General features: G+C 42.0%; 2 protein-coding genes across 4 annotated transcripts in view; one reads left to right on the top strand and one right to left on the bottom strand.

Moving 5' to 3' along the window:
- The window catches only part of clic5a (chloride intracellular channel 5a), a 7275-nt gene extending 5210 nt beyond the window's left edge, over positions 1-2065 (top strand). For both annotated transcript variants that reach the window (XM_058614029.1, XM_058614038.1), the window contains exons 4-6: positions 1-79; positions 147-328; positions 404-2065. The exon at positions 1-79 is cut by the window's left edge and continues 28 nt beyond it. In XM_058614029.1, the coding sequence (XP_058470012.1) occupies positions 1-79; positions 147-328; positions 404-568 (426 nt within the window). In that variant the 3' untranslated portion in view covers positions 569-2065. The remainder of the gene's footprint in view (positions 80-146; positions 329-403) is intronic.
- A 488-nt stretch (positions 2066-2553) lies between these two features.
- mgat5 (alpha-1,6-mannosylglycoprotein 6-beta-N-acetylglucosaminyltransferase) overlaps positions 2554-19666 on the bottom strand; it is a 45698-nt gene continuing 28585 nt past the window's right edge. For both annotated transcript variants that reach the window (XM_058615841.1, XM_058615850.1), the window contains 11 exons: positions 19060-19221; positions 18038-18207; positions 16806-16940; positions 15021-15154; positions 12378-12511; positions 8241-8390; positions 6490-6636; positions 5985-6101; positions 5020-5094; positions 4740-4897; positions 2554-4568 (listed from right to left, as the gene is read on the bottom strand). In XM_058615841.1, coding sequence (XP_058471824.1) covers positions 4370-4568; positions 4740-4897; positions 5020-5094; positions 5985-6101; positions 6490-6636; positions 8241-8390; positions 12378-12511; positions 15021-15154; positions 16806-16940; positions 18038-18207; positions 19060-19221 — 1581 coding nt within the window. In that variant the 3' untranslated portion in view covers positions 2554-4369. The remainder of the gene's footprint in view (positions 4569-4739; positions 4898-5019; positions 5095-5984; positions 6102-6489; positions 6637-8240; positions 8391-12377; positions 12512-15020; positions 15155-16805; positions 16941-18037; positions 18208-19059; positions 19222-19666) is intronic.

Genomic DNA, 19666 nt, shown 5'->3' on the forward strand with positions numbered 1-19666 from the left:
GAGTCCAACACAGCGGGGAACGACGTGTTCGCCAAGTTCTCTGCTTACGTCAAAAACACCAGACCAGATAAACACAGAGGTAAAACTCCTGCAGTTTGTAATCTGAACAAAAACACAGGGATTAACATTCATTCTTCATGTTTCAGATCTAGAAAAGAGTCTCAACAAGGCTTTGGCGAAACTGGACGAGTATCTGATGAGTCCACTTCCTGAGGAGGAGCAGGACGGACGCCACCGCGGCAAAGAAGAGTCTGCTCGCAGATATCTGGATGGAGACGAGCTGACGCTGTCCGACTGTAACCTGCTCCCCAAACTCCACGTCGTCAAGGTAACCTAGATTATTTTAGTCTTAATCTGCATGTTTTTTATTTGCTTACAGCGGCATTACTTGTGTTTTTGGCAGGTGGTGGCGAAGAAGTACCGAAACTACGACATCCCGCCTGAATTCAGAGGGGTGTGGCGTTACCTCGGCAACGCCTACAATAGAGACGAGTTCACCAACACGTGTGCAGCCGACGCAGAAATTGAGCTCGCATACAAGGACGTCGCCAAGAGGCTGGGGAAGTGACCGCAGTGCGACCGCAGTGCGACCGCAGCGCGACCGCGACGTCTGTCGTCAAATCTGTTTCTTTACAGAAAATATACTAAACTAAATTTACCATCAAACTTTAAAAAATAAAAGAATGACATGAAATATGTTTCCAAACGTAACGCGACGTCTCTGCTTACGACAAACTGACACAGGAGGTTTGTCGGTTGTTTTCTGTTGTTCTCAAAAAATATTGTTAATTTTACTCAATCTTGGTCACTAAACATTAGCATAAACATTTTCTGTCTTAAAAGAAATTAAAAAACACATGATAAAACATGCTAACTTTAATGATAGCATGTGGGCTAACTAGTACTACCAATGCCAAGCTGCGCTAACTAAACACAAACAAGATATCAAGAAAACATAAGCAGCCACGGCGGCTAAATTTCTGACTCAACACATTCATAGTCAGAGTTTAGCCTAGCATTAGCAGCGTTGATAAGCTAATCTAAGACAAAATAATAAAAAAAAATAAAGAACTCACAGCAGCCATTTTGTGATGTTTTAGCAGTAAGAACACGATGTATCTACTTTAATTTGAATTCTCAATCTTGTAAGCCACAATCAGGAGCTACATGTTAGCATAAACGTTTAGTTAAGAAAAGGTTACAGCGACTTTTTTTTTTCATTTTCTGTCATTCACAAAAAATACACACATGATCAAACATGCTAACCTAGTAGAAAGTGTGTTTATCTACTTTAATGTTAGCATGTAATAGCTAACTAGTGCTAACTACCAATGCCAAGCTATGGTGACTAAACACACAGGACATTGAAAACAAACATTTAGCTAAGCTTACACTAATTTAGCATACATTTAGCTAGGCTCATTTACTCGGAGACTCATGAGTTTAGCCTAGCATTAGCAGTGTTGCTAAGCTAACCTGCAACAAGATAAAAAACACTTACATTTACCACACGTTGTACTGAAGCTAACGTTAGCCAGACATGATAGCTCCTTCCTGAGTGAGTCAGCATGTTAGCATAGCCACTGTTAGCTGGATTATTTACACCTGTGCTTCATCTTTATAAAATGGCCGCTGTGGGAAAAAAAAAGCTTTTTATTTTGTTAATGTGAGAAAGAGAAGTAAATTAAAAGAATACTTTTAATTAAATGTATTATTTATATTGTGTCAGCATTTTCTCTTTGTTTTAATCAGATTATTGTATCATCTGAGATTAACGGTCACTTTTCTTAACTTCCTCTGAATTTGTGTCCAATCTCATCGTTTTAACATGAATTTAATTTAAAGCAATAATGAAAAGGAACAAACAGCTGCTGTGTTATAAATGTGTGTGCGTGGAGTCAATGTTCATGTCAAATGACTGTGAATGAGTGAACGTCATGGAAGAATCTGTGTAACAATAATAATAACATTAAATATCGATGATCTTAGATTTTATTCGTCTTCTCTCTGATGATTACGTTCACAAACCCACTGTGTCTAATAAAAAATCATCTATTTTCTCAAAGACGGTTTGAAAGTTGTTTTCTTTCACAGCCCAGTTTTTAAATATCGTTTATTTTTCATCATTTTACACACAGCTAAAAAGAAATGGCAATAAAATCCAACAACATAATATTATAATAGGGCAGTGACTATGTTTGGCCACCAGGTGGCAGCAAACACAAGGCTTTTTTGTGGCTATATGAAGCTTTAAATAGAACATTTTAAATTTAAATTTAAAGTGAAGTAAGACAATTCGTTGGTCATATTAGACTTTTACGTGAATTAAAATCAGCTCATATTTTACACATAATGTTCAATTATTTTCTGATTTTTATAAATGATGAAGAAAAAAAAAAAATAAAGGTAAAAATGAGCTGTAAAACCACTTTTTTTTTAAAGTTTTCATAAACAGGTCCAAACGTTACCTTCACCTCTGTGACGTGATGTTCTGTCCTCTGGAGTTTTTATTTTATTCATTAAATAAAAGAAAACACAAGGAAACACGGAGAATAAAACCAGAGACAAGTTTATTTAAAAATAAAGTTATATCCCTCTCACTCGTCAAAGACTGAAAATAAAAACAAAGAAAGAAGTTGCTGCGTTCTTCACTTCTTCAGTCGCGTGTTTGACACAAAATAAAATAAAATAAAGGCTTTTTTTTACTCACAAAAACTTGAAATATTTGATTTAAAATTACTTAAAATCATTAATCCCCTAAAAAGAGCTCAACAGTTTTCATCCACAGATTAAAATAATCCCCAACAAAATGAATGTTTCACTGCTGTTAGATTAAAAGAAACAACATTATGTATGTATGTATGTATATATAAATACACACACACATATATATATATATATATATATACACACACATATATATATATATGTATATATATTGTTGGTTTGGGTCTTTTCACAGGATTAGTGTGAGTAATCAGATTAAACTAATCAGATTTAAACTAAATAATACAATTAACCCCGACACGTCATCCGTGTGCTGTTGTATAAATAAAGTTTGGGTGTTTTGTTTTTTTTAAATTAAGAGTAAAATAAGAAAAAAATGTAAATAATTTAAAGATTTAAATTCATGTGAACGATAAAAATCTTAAGAACTGAAAAAAAGGCACATCGCGTTTTTTCTTTGACACGATAAAAACATAAAAGAACGTAAAGTGTACGAAGTCTCCGCGACTAAAGTTACGTCAAATGACCCAAACATATTTTTCCCGGAAAATTTTCCGAATTTTTTTTTTGTGAAACTTACTTTTGTGCAGAAATGTTTTTTAAAAAAACACAACACGTTAAAAACGAACTTGAACAGAAGCCACGCCCCCTTTTCGCACACGTTCAATAAAAATCTCCATAAATAAAAATCTATTTAAAAAGGGAAAAAAAAGTTTGGAAACACCCCTGCGATAAATTAAAAACTGAATTCCAGCAGAAACAGAAAAAAACATCTGTGTACAAAATAAATAAAGAAAACATCGCAATAATGTACAGTGTCGTCGTAGTGCACTTCCTCTTCTCACCACTAAGAAAACTAACTTTTATTCTCGCTGTCGTCGTCGTAATAAAGAATTGTGCGCTTGTGTTTGTCGTCCCCCGAACGTTGTCAACAAACACGCACATTTTTTACGAATTCTCTGCAGGAGGCGGAGCCTAAAACGCTACGTCACGACAAATAACGAGAATCGTCTCAGGATTCTCTACTGGCCTTTTTTTCCCCTCATACAAACGCACGTGACGTGTTTTTTTTTTTAAATAAGAGCGTGCGACTTTTTAAAAAAGGGATTTTTTTTTTTTTTTAAGTTTGTGGAACTTAAAAAAACAACGTCCGAACTTTCCCTTTAAAGTGGATGTGGACTTCCTGCTGTGAGGACGTGTGAATAAAAGCTTTTACGTTAAATGTCCGATCTGACGCGTTTTTTTTTTTCTCAAGAAGAAACGAACGAGACGTTACAGTGTAAAACTGTGTGTGTGTGTGTGTGTGTGTGCGTGTATATGTTAGTGTGTGTCTGTGTGTGTGCGTGTATATGTTAGTGTGTGTGTGTGTCCAGTGTAAATCTACCGTAAAGAAAAAAGCAGTTTCGGGGCAGGGAGGGCGGTGCATGGAGTGTAAAGGGCAGGGTTTGGGTGGTGGTGGGCGGGGCGTCCAAAGAGCCACTCACTGATATGTGCACTTCAGTCCACTGGGGCGGCGCTGCTTCCACATGATGAATATGAACAAACACAGTCTGTCACCATGGGGGCTGCTCCCACATCCAGCCACGCCCACAGACCACGCCCCCCCTGACATGACGACCAGCTGTGTGTGTGTGTGTGTGTGCTATAGACAGTCTTTACACAGCGCCACCTGGCCCTTCATGTAGTCACGGCAGGGGCAGACGCGTGGCAGCGTCTGGTGAGCGCCGGCACAGCTGAACAGCAGCAGGTCAGACTGAAACACACAGTGATGACGAGACGCACTGTAGGCGGGGACTACGGTGTCCGCACTCGACTCCACGCTGTCACACACCACGCCGAACCTGAGACGCACACGCGGGGGGGGAGGGGGGAGACACAGTGTCTGTCAGGTTATGTGACCACTGAAGACACAACAACATGTCACACACACACACACTAACACAGTCCTAGTGATTTATTCTGAAGTGCCACAAGGGGGAGCTGTGTGTGTGTGTGTGTGTGTGTGTGTGTACCTGGCCAGGTCCGTGTCCTTGTTGAGATGTTGGAAGAAGGACGGCTCACAGATGAGCTGCTCCTCCTGACAGACCTGTTTACACGAGCGACCCGGCTCTGCCATCTTCACCTGCAGAGCACTGAGAGGAGGCCACATCACCTGACCATGACAGAAGTCCTGAGGACCAGAGACACACAACATGTCACACACACACACACACGTCACACACATCCTGCTGTGCTGTGACGTAACAAAGTACAAGAGTTTATTTGGTGTTAAAGGGACAGTTGGTGTAATACCTGGTTCTCGATGAAGGCGTTGACTCTCTGCAGCATCCCCTCACACGTGAACTCGTAGGGCAGGTATGGCTCAATCTACACACACACACACACGTACAGGTTTTTTTATTCAGTTCATTTAACACAAAAAAGATTGTTATTTTATTTTATTTACAGTATATTTTAATAAAAAATACAAAACATGAAGACAGACATAAGAATGAAAAGACAATATATAGAAACCACAACATTAAAAAAAATATATATTAATAACTAAAATTAATATAAATAATAACTAATAAAATAATGAGCTGAAGATAAAAAAAGAAAGATGAGGCTGGTAGGTCATAATAATTCTTCAGATCCTGAAATGAGCAAAGACCAGTATCATTATAAACATCCCTTAATGTGTGAATGCCTTTCTTCTCCCACTGAGAATAAGTAAATGGCCTCTGTCCTATTAATATTTGGTTGTTATTAAAAATCGGGGACTCAAAAAGCCATGGACAAAGAATACGGCAAATGTGAATAATGTGTGAAATAAGAGGACCGAACCTTAGCTGCCATTGTTTGTGAATAGAACATCCAGCTGTTCCTCTAGCACACACCAGGAGACCATATTCTTTGAGTTAAACCAGTTAATCAAAGGTCTCAAAGAAAAAGACCAAAGGTAGAATTGGATAGTGGACATTTTAAGTCTTGGCCGCTTATTGTTCCAAAGACATTTAGAGACAGTTGAATGGAGTTTCTTCCAATAGCCATTAGGGGGAGCTAAACAGAACTAACACAATGAACTCTCAGGAGTGAATTCATTTTAATGATCCACACACGAGATTGTAGAGAGTTGTGCAGGCGTGTCCATCTATTACGGTCCTGCAGAACCTTGTTGTATGTGTGATATTATGAAATGAATAGAACATAATAGAAAAGATTCAAATAATAATGTGAATATAATATAATGTCATCATGTGACGTGTGTGTGGTACCTTCTCACTGAGGATGGAGCGGATCGCTCGCTCCACCTCTGCTGGGTTCTCGATGTCCACCGTCCACACGTGAGGCTCACCGATGTAAACCTCAGCGTACGGGTGCTGAGACGTCAGCTGCACACAGGAAACACGCGGGAAACACACGGGAAACACACGGGAAACACACGGGAAACAGACGGGAAACAGACGGGAAACAGACGGGAAACAGACGGGAAACAGACGGGAAACACACGGGAAACAGACGGGAAACACACGGGAAACACACGGGAAACAGACGGGAAACACACGGGAAACAGACGGGAAACACACGGGAAACACACGGGAAACACACGGGAAACAGACGGGAAACAGACGGGAAACACACGGGAAACACACGGGAAAGAAAGAGGAAACAAAGAGGAAACATGTTACCACTCAGCCTCACAGTTTGACTTGAGGAGGAGCAAAATAAAACACTGAGATTTGAGTTTATCTCCAGATTATCTCCAGATTACCCCCTCACCTCTCTCAGAGTGGGTTTGCCTTTGAAGAAGTCCGTGTTCTTGCTGCTCTTCGGTGGGTTGAACTTGGGGTTGAGGAAAGCGCAGCCGTTGGCGATGGCCTCCAGAGGAGCGGGACCTTCGTACGGGAAAGACAAACCCACGAAGAGCTGCAGCACAGACACAGAGATTAGATTAAGATTATTCTTTTTACATGCAGATGAATAAAGAAAGGAACGCTTGAACACGCTCGTGTCAGTGTTTGAGGAGTTTGCTGATCTTTGCTGACGCTCGTGTTGACACACACCTCCCTGTCTCTGACACTGACACACACACACACACACACACACACACACACACACACAGTGGTGTGATGTTTCCTCCTCCTGCAGGTTCAGGACAAGTTCACCCTACAGACGTCTCACACGTTCATTTTCCTGAGAGTCAGACACGGTAACAATGACTCGTCTGTGTGTGAGAATGTTACACATGAACACAGGAAGAATCAGAGAATTCTGCTCGGCCTCCTGCCAGCAGGGGGCAGCAGAGCACTTTCTCTGAGACGATGGTGCTGATGATCACAGCTGTGGATCCATCTCACACAAAACATGACACACAAGTATATATTTGTCTTTAAAGGTGCAGTTCAGGAAGAGCTTAGTGAAAACATGAACGCTGATTTTGAGCACAAAAATAATCTCACCACATCACCACGACGTCTGTAAACCACTCACTCTCCCACACCAAAGCCCATAGAGAAAAGCAGTGATTTAAGCTGCGGGGACACAGGAGCTGCTGGTCCTCTGCTGCCTTTCAAATGACCAATTTGACAAAATAAGACATTTGAACGTCGTGACGGAGGCAGCAGTGGATCAACAACTCCTGTGTGTGTGTGTGTGGGGGAGAGTGAGTGGTTTACAGACTTCAGTTTTCTGTATTGAGCTCATATTTATATTCAAATTAAACATAAAAACATGGATTCTGCTGCGCTCACATGACACGTGACGTCCGTCACATGTTGACTTTTGTCCCGTGTGGACTAAGACGACTGCAGAGACAAAAGAAAACATGAGTGATGAGGTGAAGACACGGTGACGCTGTGTGTCTCACATCACTGACGCTGATCCCTCAACACAAACACACGGTGATGAGGTTTCACACGTTCACTACGTTCTGTACAAGGTTCAAACTACGTGTGTGTGTGTGTGTGTTCCTGTTATAAATGGAACGCACCATAAGTGGGAGTGACCTCAGTGTAGAACTCAGATATTCTGTCACAGTTCTTCTGTTACATGTTAACCTTCCATTTGTGGCTTTACAACCTCACTACTGACTGTGTGTGTGAAACAAAACTTCACAAAGACACTCCACTTGTTCTGAAGGGATTATTGGGCTGAAAGGATCAGTTTAGTAAAAATGTGTCGTCAGAGCCGTACCAGCAGAGTACGCAGACCCGGAGACCCGGAGACCCGGAGACCCGGAGACCCAGAGACCCAGAGACCCAGAGACCTGGAGACCCGGAGACCCAGAGACGCTGGTGAAGCAGCCGTGAACAACGCCTCTAAAACGGAGGAACCGGAGCCAAGAGCTAAGTGGGCCGTTAAAGGATTAAAGAAGTACTGCAGCCGTAAGTGAGGCTGTGTAGATCCTGTTTCTGGGCTGAAGAGCTAACCCGTGTCCCAGCCTCACACACTGAGACGTTGTGACCTGACGTCGGCGGCTGGAGGCGTGGACACAGGACTCTGAGACGGCTGCGTCTCTGTGGTGGACTCACCTTGGTTTCTCGGAGCAGGAACTGCAGGTCGCGGCCGCTCAGAATGCCATGGTTCTCGACGTAGCTGGGCAGGTGGACGGTGCTGGTGCCGTGCACGGTGCCGTGGACCTCCATGTAGCTGTGGATGACGTCCAGGTACTTCTTCTTGTCCTGCAGCCCACACACACACACACACACACACACACAGGATTCATTTAGTCAATTCTTACTAAAGTGAGTCGTTGAGAACATGAACTCAGAAACTCATTTTCCCACAGACTCTCCATGCAGTGGAGTCGCCCCCTTGTGGCTATTCAATAGACTCACCTTTCCTTGCAAGCTTTAACCAGCAAACTAACACATATCTACACGTGTGTACGTGTGTGTGTGTGTGTGTGTGTGTGTGAGTGTGTAGAAGCTGAAAGAAGTGACTTAAAATAAAGCACTCACTCTCCCACACCAAAAATAACACACACACACACACACACACTCACACACACACACACACACACACACACACACACACAGGAGTTGTTGCCTCCATCACTCAGTTCACACGTCTGATTTTTGTGAATTCGGCAAATCTTAATTTATGTTTATGTCAGTGACACAAAGTGACCACACGAGGCAGCAGAGGACCAGCAGCTCCTGTGTCCCCGTGAGCTAAAATCAGTGATTTTCTCTGTGGGCTTTGGTGTGGGAGAGTGAGTGGTTTACTAACTCTTAATCTGACAGAGATTTTATTCTGTCCGTCTAAAATCTCTCTGTTTTCTTGTGTCACTGCCTCGTAACAACACACCTCAGGTTTATTGTTGTTATAGTTGTTGTCTAACAGTAAAATATTCAACAGTTTACTGAGTTAAACATTAAAAAGCCTCGTGATCGCAGAGTCTCAACAGGAAAAAAGCTGCGAGTCTGTGCCTGTGTGTGTGTGTGTGTGTGTGTGTGTGTGTGTGTAGTGCTCTTAAAGCCTAGTCCTTCAGGGAGGCAGTTAAAATGAAAGCTGGTCATTTTCTCCATAACGACAGGAAGCCTCTGAGGAGCGTTCACCACACTCACACACACAATGATATTGATTATAAACAGCCTGCGCACACACACACACACACACACACACACACACACACACACACACACACAGTGGCAAGGACTCATTAATGGAACAGGAAAACTACACATACACATACACACAAAGAGGCAGCCTTTGAAAAGTGTGTTCTGCCTCCTGGACATTACCCTGCTCTCTTCCTTTCTCTGTGTGTGTGTGTGTGTGTGTGTGTGTGTGTGTCAGTGTTTCCTTTAGAGACTTAGATTTCAGGTAGTCGCTCGTCAGAATCCCCGGAGGCTTCACTATCAAATGCCTCCAGCCAGCCAACTGGAACTAAAGCACCCTGTGTGTGTGTGTGTGTGTGTGTGTGTGTGTGTGTGTGTGTGTGTGTGGGGTGATAAAGTGATAATTAAAAGGTGAAACCTCTACATTGTAATGTTCACACTCAGGGGAGTGTGTGTATGAATTAAAGTTATTAGCGCACACACACACACACACATATTAGAGTACATTAATATTCCAAGTGTAAATATTAGAATAGTTTTTAATTATTTTTCTGAATGAAAGATGAATGAGAAAAGCATCAAACTGACACGTAAAACACTGATATGTTTTTGCCGCGTTAAAAAGGCCAAAAATAATCCAGATTTGTGCAGAACACTAGGAGGCGCTGTGTGTCAATACAATGAACAGAGTACATGAAGTTCTATTGAAGACTTTTTGACATTTTTCACCTTTTTATGAAGCAAAAAAAAAACCAAACATTCAACTTTAAATGAACAATGAGAATAATCAGACCAAACTGTTTCAAACGTCACTTTAACTTCACATACGAACGTATGAACACATTCATCAAGGTTTGCTGTGAACGTCTTGTGGGAATAATGAAGAACATGCTGCTGTTATTAAAACAGAGAGCACAGCACTTCTCTCCTGTTATTAAGACCCTCCCTCTCCCTCCCTCCCTCCCTCGCTCTCCCTCTCTCTCCCTCTCAGAGCAGATTGTGATGTTTCAGCGTTTTATTTTGACAGGAGGAGGAGGAGGAGCCACACGGGAGAGCAGCAGTGAATTAATCCTGCTTTATTGCTCATTTCTACGTCCTCGTGTCATGTGACTTCACTGTGCCTTCAGAAGGTCGACGGCTGTGACCTGGGGGAGGAGCTTCCTGCTGCCTCATCATTGTTTCGAGTCACTCGACCTATAAAAGAAGATCAAACGCACCTCGGGTCGTCTGATAAAAACCTTCTCGACTGCAGACAGGTCTGCTCTGCTGCAGAGGCTGAAGAAATAACCTGGACGTTCTCCAGCAGTTCATCAACAATATCACACACACAATCATTTACTGACGTGTCACAAACATCAAGACACGAATGACTTCATATACACGCTCAGGGAAACTGCTTTGAGCCTCAGATTAAGTCTAAGAAGTCTTTATCTCACTGTGACACACACGTTTATAAACCACTCACTCTCCCACACCAAAGCCCACAGAGAAAATCACTGATTTTACCATCTCACACACACACACACACACTGCTGCCTCCATCACTGAGTTCACATGTCTGATTTTTGTGAATTTGAAAATCTTAATTTATGTTTATGTCAGTGACACAAAGTGACCACACGAGGCAGCAGCAGCAGAGCGGCAGCTCCTGTGTCCCTGTGAGCTAAAACCAGTGATTTTCTCTGTGGGCTTTGGTGTGGGAGAGTGAGTGCTTTATAAAAGTCTGTCTCACAGTCAGAGATAAAGACGTGATCATGTGACGTAGACGTCGTAGACTTAATCTCATGTAGATTTAATAAAAGTGAGTCTTTCCTTGCGTTTCCTCTGGAAAGTCTTTGATAAAACACCTTAAATCAACCCGTCATGTCTGCACATGACTTCAGATAGAGAACAGATCAATTACGACACTGAGTGACGCTCTTAAATCTGCCGGGCGACACACGGCTGTGAGACAGTTCTTTATTGAGCGTCCTGCCACGCCCCTTTACACACCACCACCACCACAACAACAACAACAACAACAACAACAACAACAACAACAACAACAACAACAACAACAACAACAACAACAACAACCTCCCGGAGTTTGGAGGTGAGCCAGAGCGACGTGTGAGGACGCAACACGCGACGTCTCATGTTCACACTCACGCCTCCACAAAAATAACACCACGGTGGAACGTGGAGACTTTCATCTGAGGTGAATGTCGAGTGAGAGAGAGACATGGAGGGAGGAGGGGGGAGGAGGAGGGAGGAGCACAACGGCAGTCAGCTCGTTATCACTCGGCCCCAAAATGGCCCTTTAATTAAAAGCGGGAGGTAATGAACACGCCTGGGAGTCTGATTAGCTGCTAATGCTGCTCACTGTGAGCTGATGGGCTCTCCCTCGTCTGCCCTGAACTGCTGAGAGGAGACATGACTCACAGAGCAGCAGCAGCAGCAGCAGCAGCAGCAGCAGCAGCAGCAGCAGCAGCAGCAGCAGCAGCAGCAGCAGCAGCATGTTTTAACAACAACAACTTAAATCTGCTTATATTTGAATATGAGCAGATTTTCTTTTCTTCACGTTTATTTCAGGTTTCTGTGAAGTTACAAATGTATTGTTTTCCTTCAGTGACACTTAATGTATATAGAATATCACTAAATCATCATTATTTAATTATAATTAAGCATTACATGAGCATAACAATTTAATTTACCTTTATTAAGGCATAATAATGTTACTTAACTATAATTACGCATTACTTAAGTGTACTTTACTTTAAGGCTAAATCATCATTACTTAACTATAATTAAGCATTACTTGAGCATAATTTACCTCTTAAACATTATTAATGCTTTTACTTACAGGTTTTTTGTGGATAAATTATGTAAATTCATGTAAATTAACATATCTTTAACTTTTTTTGACTAAAGCAGTAAAATAAAAGTGAACGCAGCTCAAATTCTTCATGTGTTTCCTTTAAAAATATAAAATAAACACAGAAAAACTAAAACATTTGACTTTTGCTTCAGTTAAATCACGCAAATCCCCCAAATCCAATGTGCGTAAGTATTTAAAGTAGACATTGTGTCGCGTGTGCGTCGCCCCCTGCTGGGCGGTCAGCGTACCTTCCAGAAGTTGTCGACTTTGCCGTAGACGAGCGACTGGTTCTGCCTCTTGATGTCGTCGATGTGCCTGATGTCGCTGGCGTTCAGGTGCTGCTCCACCACGAAGCCCAGGAAGCTGTTGTCTGGAGTGTGAGCTGTAACACACACACACACACACACACACACACGGGTTCATGTTAAAATGACTGCATGAACACAGATGACAGGATTAAACGAGGAGTCTGCTGTCAGTCTAACTTCAGATCATAATTCCACACAGACACGCCGTCTTTTTCTTTGTTCACACTCTGCTCCTTGCTGCCCGGCGACGGCCTGTTACCATGGTAACCGGGCGTCGACGAGCAGGTCAAGTGTGGAGCACGGAGCTGGCAGTTCTTCCCTCTCGCTGCCATCTGCTTTGTAAAAACAAATGTGAGGACGGGGAAAAGACGCCAGAATACAAGATCAATATTAAAAATATTTCAAAATAAAAGACCGAGGAGGTCAGAGTGGACGTCCTGGTGGATGACGCAGGTCTGTGGTCAGAGCGCGGAGCCAATAAAAATGATTTAATGAGACAGTTTGTGTCGTCAGCAGCAGCAGCAGCAGCAGCAGCATTATTATTATTATCATTATTCACAGAAAATATTCCAGACATGTCCGTCTGACGCCTTCTTCAAGGTCAAACTCAGTTCCAGGTGTGTTCTCGTGATTTTCCAGCATCTTCACAGCTGACCTCGGTTTATATCATTAATAATTATTATTTTATTATTCTCCACATTCATCAATTAGAAAATGTCTGAAAATGTACTGAACAAGTGTAAAATGAATCCGTTTTATGATTCATTCCTTATGTGGAGCAAAGAAACTTCACATTCAAGAAGCTGAGAAATGACAGGAACTGAAACTGGATTAGCAGCTCTAATCTATGTGAACACATTCATACTAAAGAGGATTATTTCACTGTTTTCATCATCAATAAAATCGTTTATATTAAGCTGTAAACAGCCAAAATCATGCCTTAGAATTTAAACTCGCATTATATTCCTCTGTCTTTTCAAAGTGTGAAACACATTGAAAACATTTTCAAGGATTTCAAGCACCTGAATGACTGCGGTGTGACATCACAGTGACACGGGCAGAGTTTGTTCACGGGGAGTTTTCAGGAATGTGTCAGTTTGACTTCTGTCAACGACGTATTTGCTGAGTGTCTTTGTCTCACAGCTTTTCTTTTTTACACGTTTCCTCCAGTGAAGACACTGAGGCTGTTACTCAACACACGCTTGTGTTCTTTCAGGGTTCTTTTGTCCATATTTCTCAACAGGAAACGCAGTGAACCACAAAAAAGTTTCATCACATACACTTTAAAAAAAACCCCCACAAAACTTCAAAATTCAGAGTAAACTAAGTCCAAATTTATGGAAATAAAGTCAGAATTCAGAGAATTGTCAGTAAGTTTTAATGCAGTTGTTTTTAAGGTGGTGAAGCGTCTCTTAGACGTACAGGAAACGTTCAGAGCGTTGAGAGGAAACAGCACAAAACCATTAGTGACTGAAGTAGATTCATGAGCTTTGTCTGATCGCCAAGACACACACACACACACAATGATGTACGGAGGACTGTCTCGTCAGGACAAATGGACCGATCCAAGTGTGGCGTAAACACCGGCTCATACCACTGCGACATCTACATTCAGTAATAAAGTTCAGGAACAGCAGGTTCAGGAATAATGACAATTGTACACAATGTACACACTAAATCAACACAAACTCGGACTTATTATTATTAGAAATAAAATAAATAACACATACTTCACTATTGATCAGAATTCTGAGAGAAAAGCATTAAAGTGGACCGGTCCACTGTGTGGAATCAAAGCTGCTGGATGTGGCACGCCTGACCCAGGACAAGGACCAGACTCTACCAAACCGGACCGGACCATGATGGGAACACAGCATTTATCTCAACAAGACGTCAACTTTGATTTTTCTGTTGCACAATCGGCTGACCGGACGGAACCAAACTGAACCAAACTGAACCAGACCGGACCAAACTGAACCTTCGGTACTCTGTTATTCCGGTTCATAATCTCCAGACCTGGGCACAAACACGGCGCGTGTGTGGCCCGCTCAGCAGTCCCTGAGGTCTTCACAGCACTCGTCTCTCCTGCTGATAGCATCTAACCCGCAGACTCTTCAGTGGCTTCAGAGCAAAGGCAGCAGTGTAGTCGCGATAAAGACGTCCTGTACTCGCCGCACAAAGCCTCCCATTCAGGTGCAGCGGTGGCTGCAGCCTCACCTCACACACACGGACTGTCAGGCTAACGTTTCACTGTGAACATCACGCCACAGTCTGCCCGAGTGCAGACCAGAGTTTCACCTTTACAGGGACAAAATCCACTCTGTTGTGGTTTGCACGAGGTCCTGAAAGAGCAATAAAGTCAACCTGATGTCTTTCTACTCAAACACTGTGGATTCCATCTGGGAGAGTTGTTTGAAGCACAGAACATTGAACACAAAGTTCTCTGATCATAAAACATGGAGAATTAACTAAAATGATGATTTCCTTCTTCTATGGAGCAAAGAAAACAGAAAAGGTTCACATTTATGAAGCTGAAGAAGCACAGAAACGCGTGTGTCACGCTGTGTGGTGGTAGCGACTTACGGAACATGGTGTTGAACTGCTGCGGGTTGAGGTTCCACTTCCCCCAGGGCGTCTTGTGACCCTTGGACTGGGCGTAGTGAGCGTGATTGAACTCTGGCTCCGTCCCAAAAGAGTCGAGCACTCGCAGCATGCACCTGTGACATCACAGGAAGACAAGAAAATAACGTCATCATGTATCGTCTGCATAGACCGTGACTTTTCAACAACGTTTAAATCACACCAGATTACTGATCACTGGTGTAATCAGATTATTTTGGTGCATGTTTTCAGATTACCTAAATGGATGAAAACAGATCACAGACACAGTTATTTTAGTGTACATTAGTGTCAGATTACATAGTTCAAATGACTAGTTCACAGATGCTTTCTTGTCCTCTAATCTAAGATCATGACACCCCTGTGGGCCCTGACCCAGTGTTTGGGAACCACTGACGAAAAAATGTGTCCATTTGTCTCGTTCCAGTGACCGGTGACGTCACAGGAAGACAAAGAAATGTGTGAAAACATTTCCATGGAATAATAATGTGTTTTTTGATGTATTGTGACATAAATGGACGTTTAGTGATATCAAAGTAAAGAATGATGGATTTGTTTCTGTCCTTGAAGAGCAGAGTTGTTCTTCTCATTCCACTGAGAACCAGGTTTTTCCTGCTCTGTGTTCTGAAGCCTCGTCACCGGCTCAGTCTGACAGGAAATCAGCGGGAACAATGAGTGTGAGGCGCGTTGCAGCAGCAGCAGCAGCAGCATCAGCAGCAGCAGCATCCGCTCGCTCTGCTGCTGTTGATGTTTCTGAATTCTTCATCGTCTCACAGGAGGAAATAGAACACCTTTCATCGCAGATTATCTTCCCTTTTATTCTATTTTCTACCGTGTCTGTTGCTACATTCTCTGCGCGAGGCCGAGGAAAAACACAATGAATGCAGAAGTGAAACTAAACAAAATCCAAACCAATGACTCAGCATCAGCATCAGCTGCATCAGTGGTTCCCAAAACACATCATAACATCATTAGAGGATTATTCTGGTTTTTGGTCCCTAAAATGTCAGAATATGTTGAAAAATGTTGGTCAGTGGTTCCCAAACACTGGGTCAGGGCCATCAGATGTGTCGTAGGAGAATGACTCTGTCCCTTGAATGAAAATGTTTCCAAAACGTGGAACTGACGACGTTCTCAAATGTCTTGTAACTAAAATGATTCAGTTTGAATGATTTCTTTGTTTAATTGAGCAAAGAATCCTTAAAACATATTCACATTTGATGAATTGATGCTCAATATATAGTTAACTTATCATTTAAAATATAAATGACACTTCATTAAGAGGCTTAAAACTTGTTAATGATCTAAAATGAAACACTTGTTTGTAATGAATTTAGGTTTATGGATTATTTTTAAACTGCTTCTTTAAAACCACCAATATTTCACTTTTACATACAAATAAGGACTAGTTTTAAACTTTTATACAATGCCATTAAATATCTAAAGAAAACAACATCTTGAGGGTGTAGAATAGAACAGTGGTTCCCAAAGACTGGGTCGGTGACCCACAGGTGGGTCACAGGTGATTTATTTTGGGTCCACAAAAAGCTTTTAACTTAAGATTTATTAAATAATGTGTGAATATAAAGATTTGAGTCATTTACCAAACAAATGTTAATCATTTATCACCTAATGAGATCAGTTGATAAATGAGTTGTACATTTTTGTGATAGGTGGTCATGTTTAAACAGTGGGTGTGTCCTGACAGTGCTGCGTTGTCTCGTGTCAGCGGTGGACGGGGACACTCACTGGTAGTGGACCCAGGACGGTCCCAGCGTCTTCTTGAACTGCGTCAGTCCCACGATGTCGATGTAGATGAGCTCCACCACCTTATCGCCCTGCGTGGGACAGCTGGACTTGTTCCCCATCACCTTACGCATGATCCTGGACGAGAGAGAGAGAGAGAGCGGAGATTCAGACTCGAATCTTTGCCTTTTTCTATGTCAATCTACGAGATTATTGCAGATTATGATTAAAATACACTCACAATACATTGATTATGTCACAAGTAGGCTCATGAATTTACCTCAACAGCATACAGTACAAGTGATTTAAAGTATATGCAAATAAAACTGCCTCTCCTGAAACAATATTAAACTAGTTTTATAACAGATTGTATTGATTTTATGGAAAATTAAAACAAGTTTCTGAAATGTGAATATTTTCAGCAACAGAATTCGAGAAACGTCCTCATGTATCATCTGCATAGAAACTGACTTTTCAACAATACAACAAATAAACCCGCACAGAGTTCATTTTACAACATTTAAATCCCACCAGGGCTGCAACTATTCACTGAATAACTGATTATTACAATTGTTTTCATTCATTCAAACAAGCTTGATCATTTTTCAGCTTCTTAAATGTGAATATTTCCTGGTTTCTTTGCTCCATAAAACAAAGAAATCATTAAAACTGAATCATTTTGCTTTCAGAACTTTATATTTTCCAGCTTTTTGAGTGTTTTTTAAACAATTAAAACAAGTTTCTGTGATTTTTCAGCTTCTTAAATGTGAATATTCTGGTATTTTTGCTCATATAACAAAGAAATCATTAAAACTGAATCATTTTGCTTTGAGGACACCATATTTTCCAGCTTTTTGAGTGTTTTTTAAACAATTAAAACAAGTTTCTGTGATTTTTCAGCTTCTTAAATGTGAATATTCTGGTATTTTTGCTCATATAACAAAGAAATCATTAAAACTGAATCATTTTGCTTTCAGAACTTTATATTTTCCAGCGTTTTGAGTGTTTTTTAAACAATTAAAACAAGTTTCTGTGATTTTTCAGCTTCTTAAATGTGAATATTCTGGTATTTTTGCTCAAATAACAAAGAAATCATTAAAACTGAATCATTTTGCTTTGAGGACACCATATTTTCCACATTTTCTGACCCAAACAAGTAATTGACGACGGAAATAATCCTTAATATAAAGTGTATGACGGGGCTCGGTGTGTGTGTGTGTGTGTGTGACACTGACTCTTTGAGCTCGGCGATGGAGGCTGAGATGCGGACGTCATGGCCCAGCAGGTACAGCGTGGTGATGAGGTCACTCCACTGGACCAGCTCGCCCAGCGGGCCGCCGCTGAAGGCGTTTTCAGCTATTTTAAAACCCGACTCCTTCGTCAGCAGACCCAAGTGCACCAGGATCTGCACAGGGAAATATACAAGAGGATAAATTACACACAAAAACCCTGAAACACACAAACACAGATGGGCAGGACGGTTTGGAACTCAGTGTTCCAGCAGCAGCAGCCGTGCATAACACACCAGGCTTTGTTTAAAGTGACCAGTGCATTTTTCACTGTTGACAGCCAGAGCACACAAGAGAGGGATTAATATGTGGGAATTAATATTCTCAAAGAGATTAAGAGGCAGCTTTGGAAATATCTGGAGACATCACAAGAACCGCTGTGTAAAGCGTGGGCTGATCCGCTGAGGATCGATTAATGAGCGGTCTGCATCAGCACCGCGGCATCACAGGAATGTGATGTGAATTATTTAAACCACCGCTGGAAAGTGTGGAGTACATTATTCAGAGCAGGGAGCTGCTGCCAGCTCCACACTCCACACTGTGTGTGTGTGTGTGTGTGTGTATAAACACAGACATGACGTCAGGTCAACAATGTGAAAACTGATTTTTATTTGTGACAGAAGAAGCTGCAGAAAGATAAATCCTAAAGAAAAGTCTAAAAATGTCAGATTTTTACTCTCCCACACCAAAGAGAAAACCACTGATTTTAACATCACACACACACACACACACACAGGAGTTATTGATCCACTGCTGCCTCCATCACTGAGTTCTAATGTCTGATTTTCTCACTTCAGTGTTTGGAATCTTTTGTTCGGATTGACCTCAGTGACACAAAGTGACCACACGGGGCAGCAGAGGACCAGCAGCTCCTGTGTCCATGTGAGCTAAAATCACTGGTTTTCTCTGTGGGCTTTGGTGTGGGAGAGTGAGTGGTTCCCATGTTATCGACCTAACCTGACGTTTACCTTCTTCTTCTGACGCTTGACCAGGTTCTGCTTATCGGCCAGCGATCGGATGGCGCTGACCCACGGCTCGGCCATGCGCTTGATCCTCAGCATCATCCAGCGAAACTCCTCCCTCTGTGACATCACACGGTAAAGCTCGTCGAAGTTGGTGCGGACCTCTGCCTGCACACACACACACACACACACACACACAGGATATTATAATCTCACAACGCAGGAGAGGAGACGAGGGGAGAGGAGAGACGAGAGGAGAGACAAGAGAGGAGAGACGAGGAGAGTAAATGACTAAAGGAAATAAAAGGAAAGGAAGAGCTACCAATACAGAACAAATGAGAGGAACGGAAACAAGGAGAGGAGGCGGCGAACGAGAGGAGAGGAAACAAGGGGGAAATGAGAGGGAAAGTGAAGAAATTAGAGGAAGCAGGACAAAGGCAAGTTAGGGAAACAATAGGAACTATAAGGAAAATAAGGAAACAGGAAAGGAGGGGAAAAAGGGCAAAAGAAAAGACGACAAACAGGAAGTGACGTGATAGAAAATGCATTAGCATCCCTCATCCAGACAGGAAATAACTGAACCTATTAAAACCTGCGTCTGGATCTAAATCTC

The sequence above is a fragment of the Solea solea genome, chromosome 2, assembly GCF_958295425.1.
Source record: "Solea solea chromosome 2, fSolSol10.1, whole genome shotgun sequence".
In the NCBI taxonomy this organism is placed as follows: Eukaryota; Metazoa; Chordata; class Actinopteri; order Pleuronectiformes; family Soleidae; genus Solea; species Solea solea.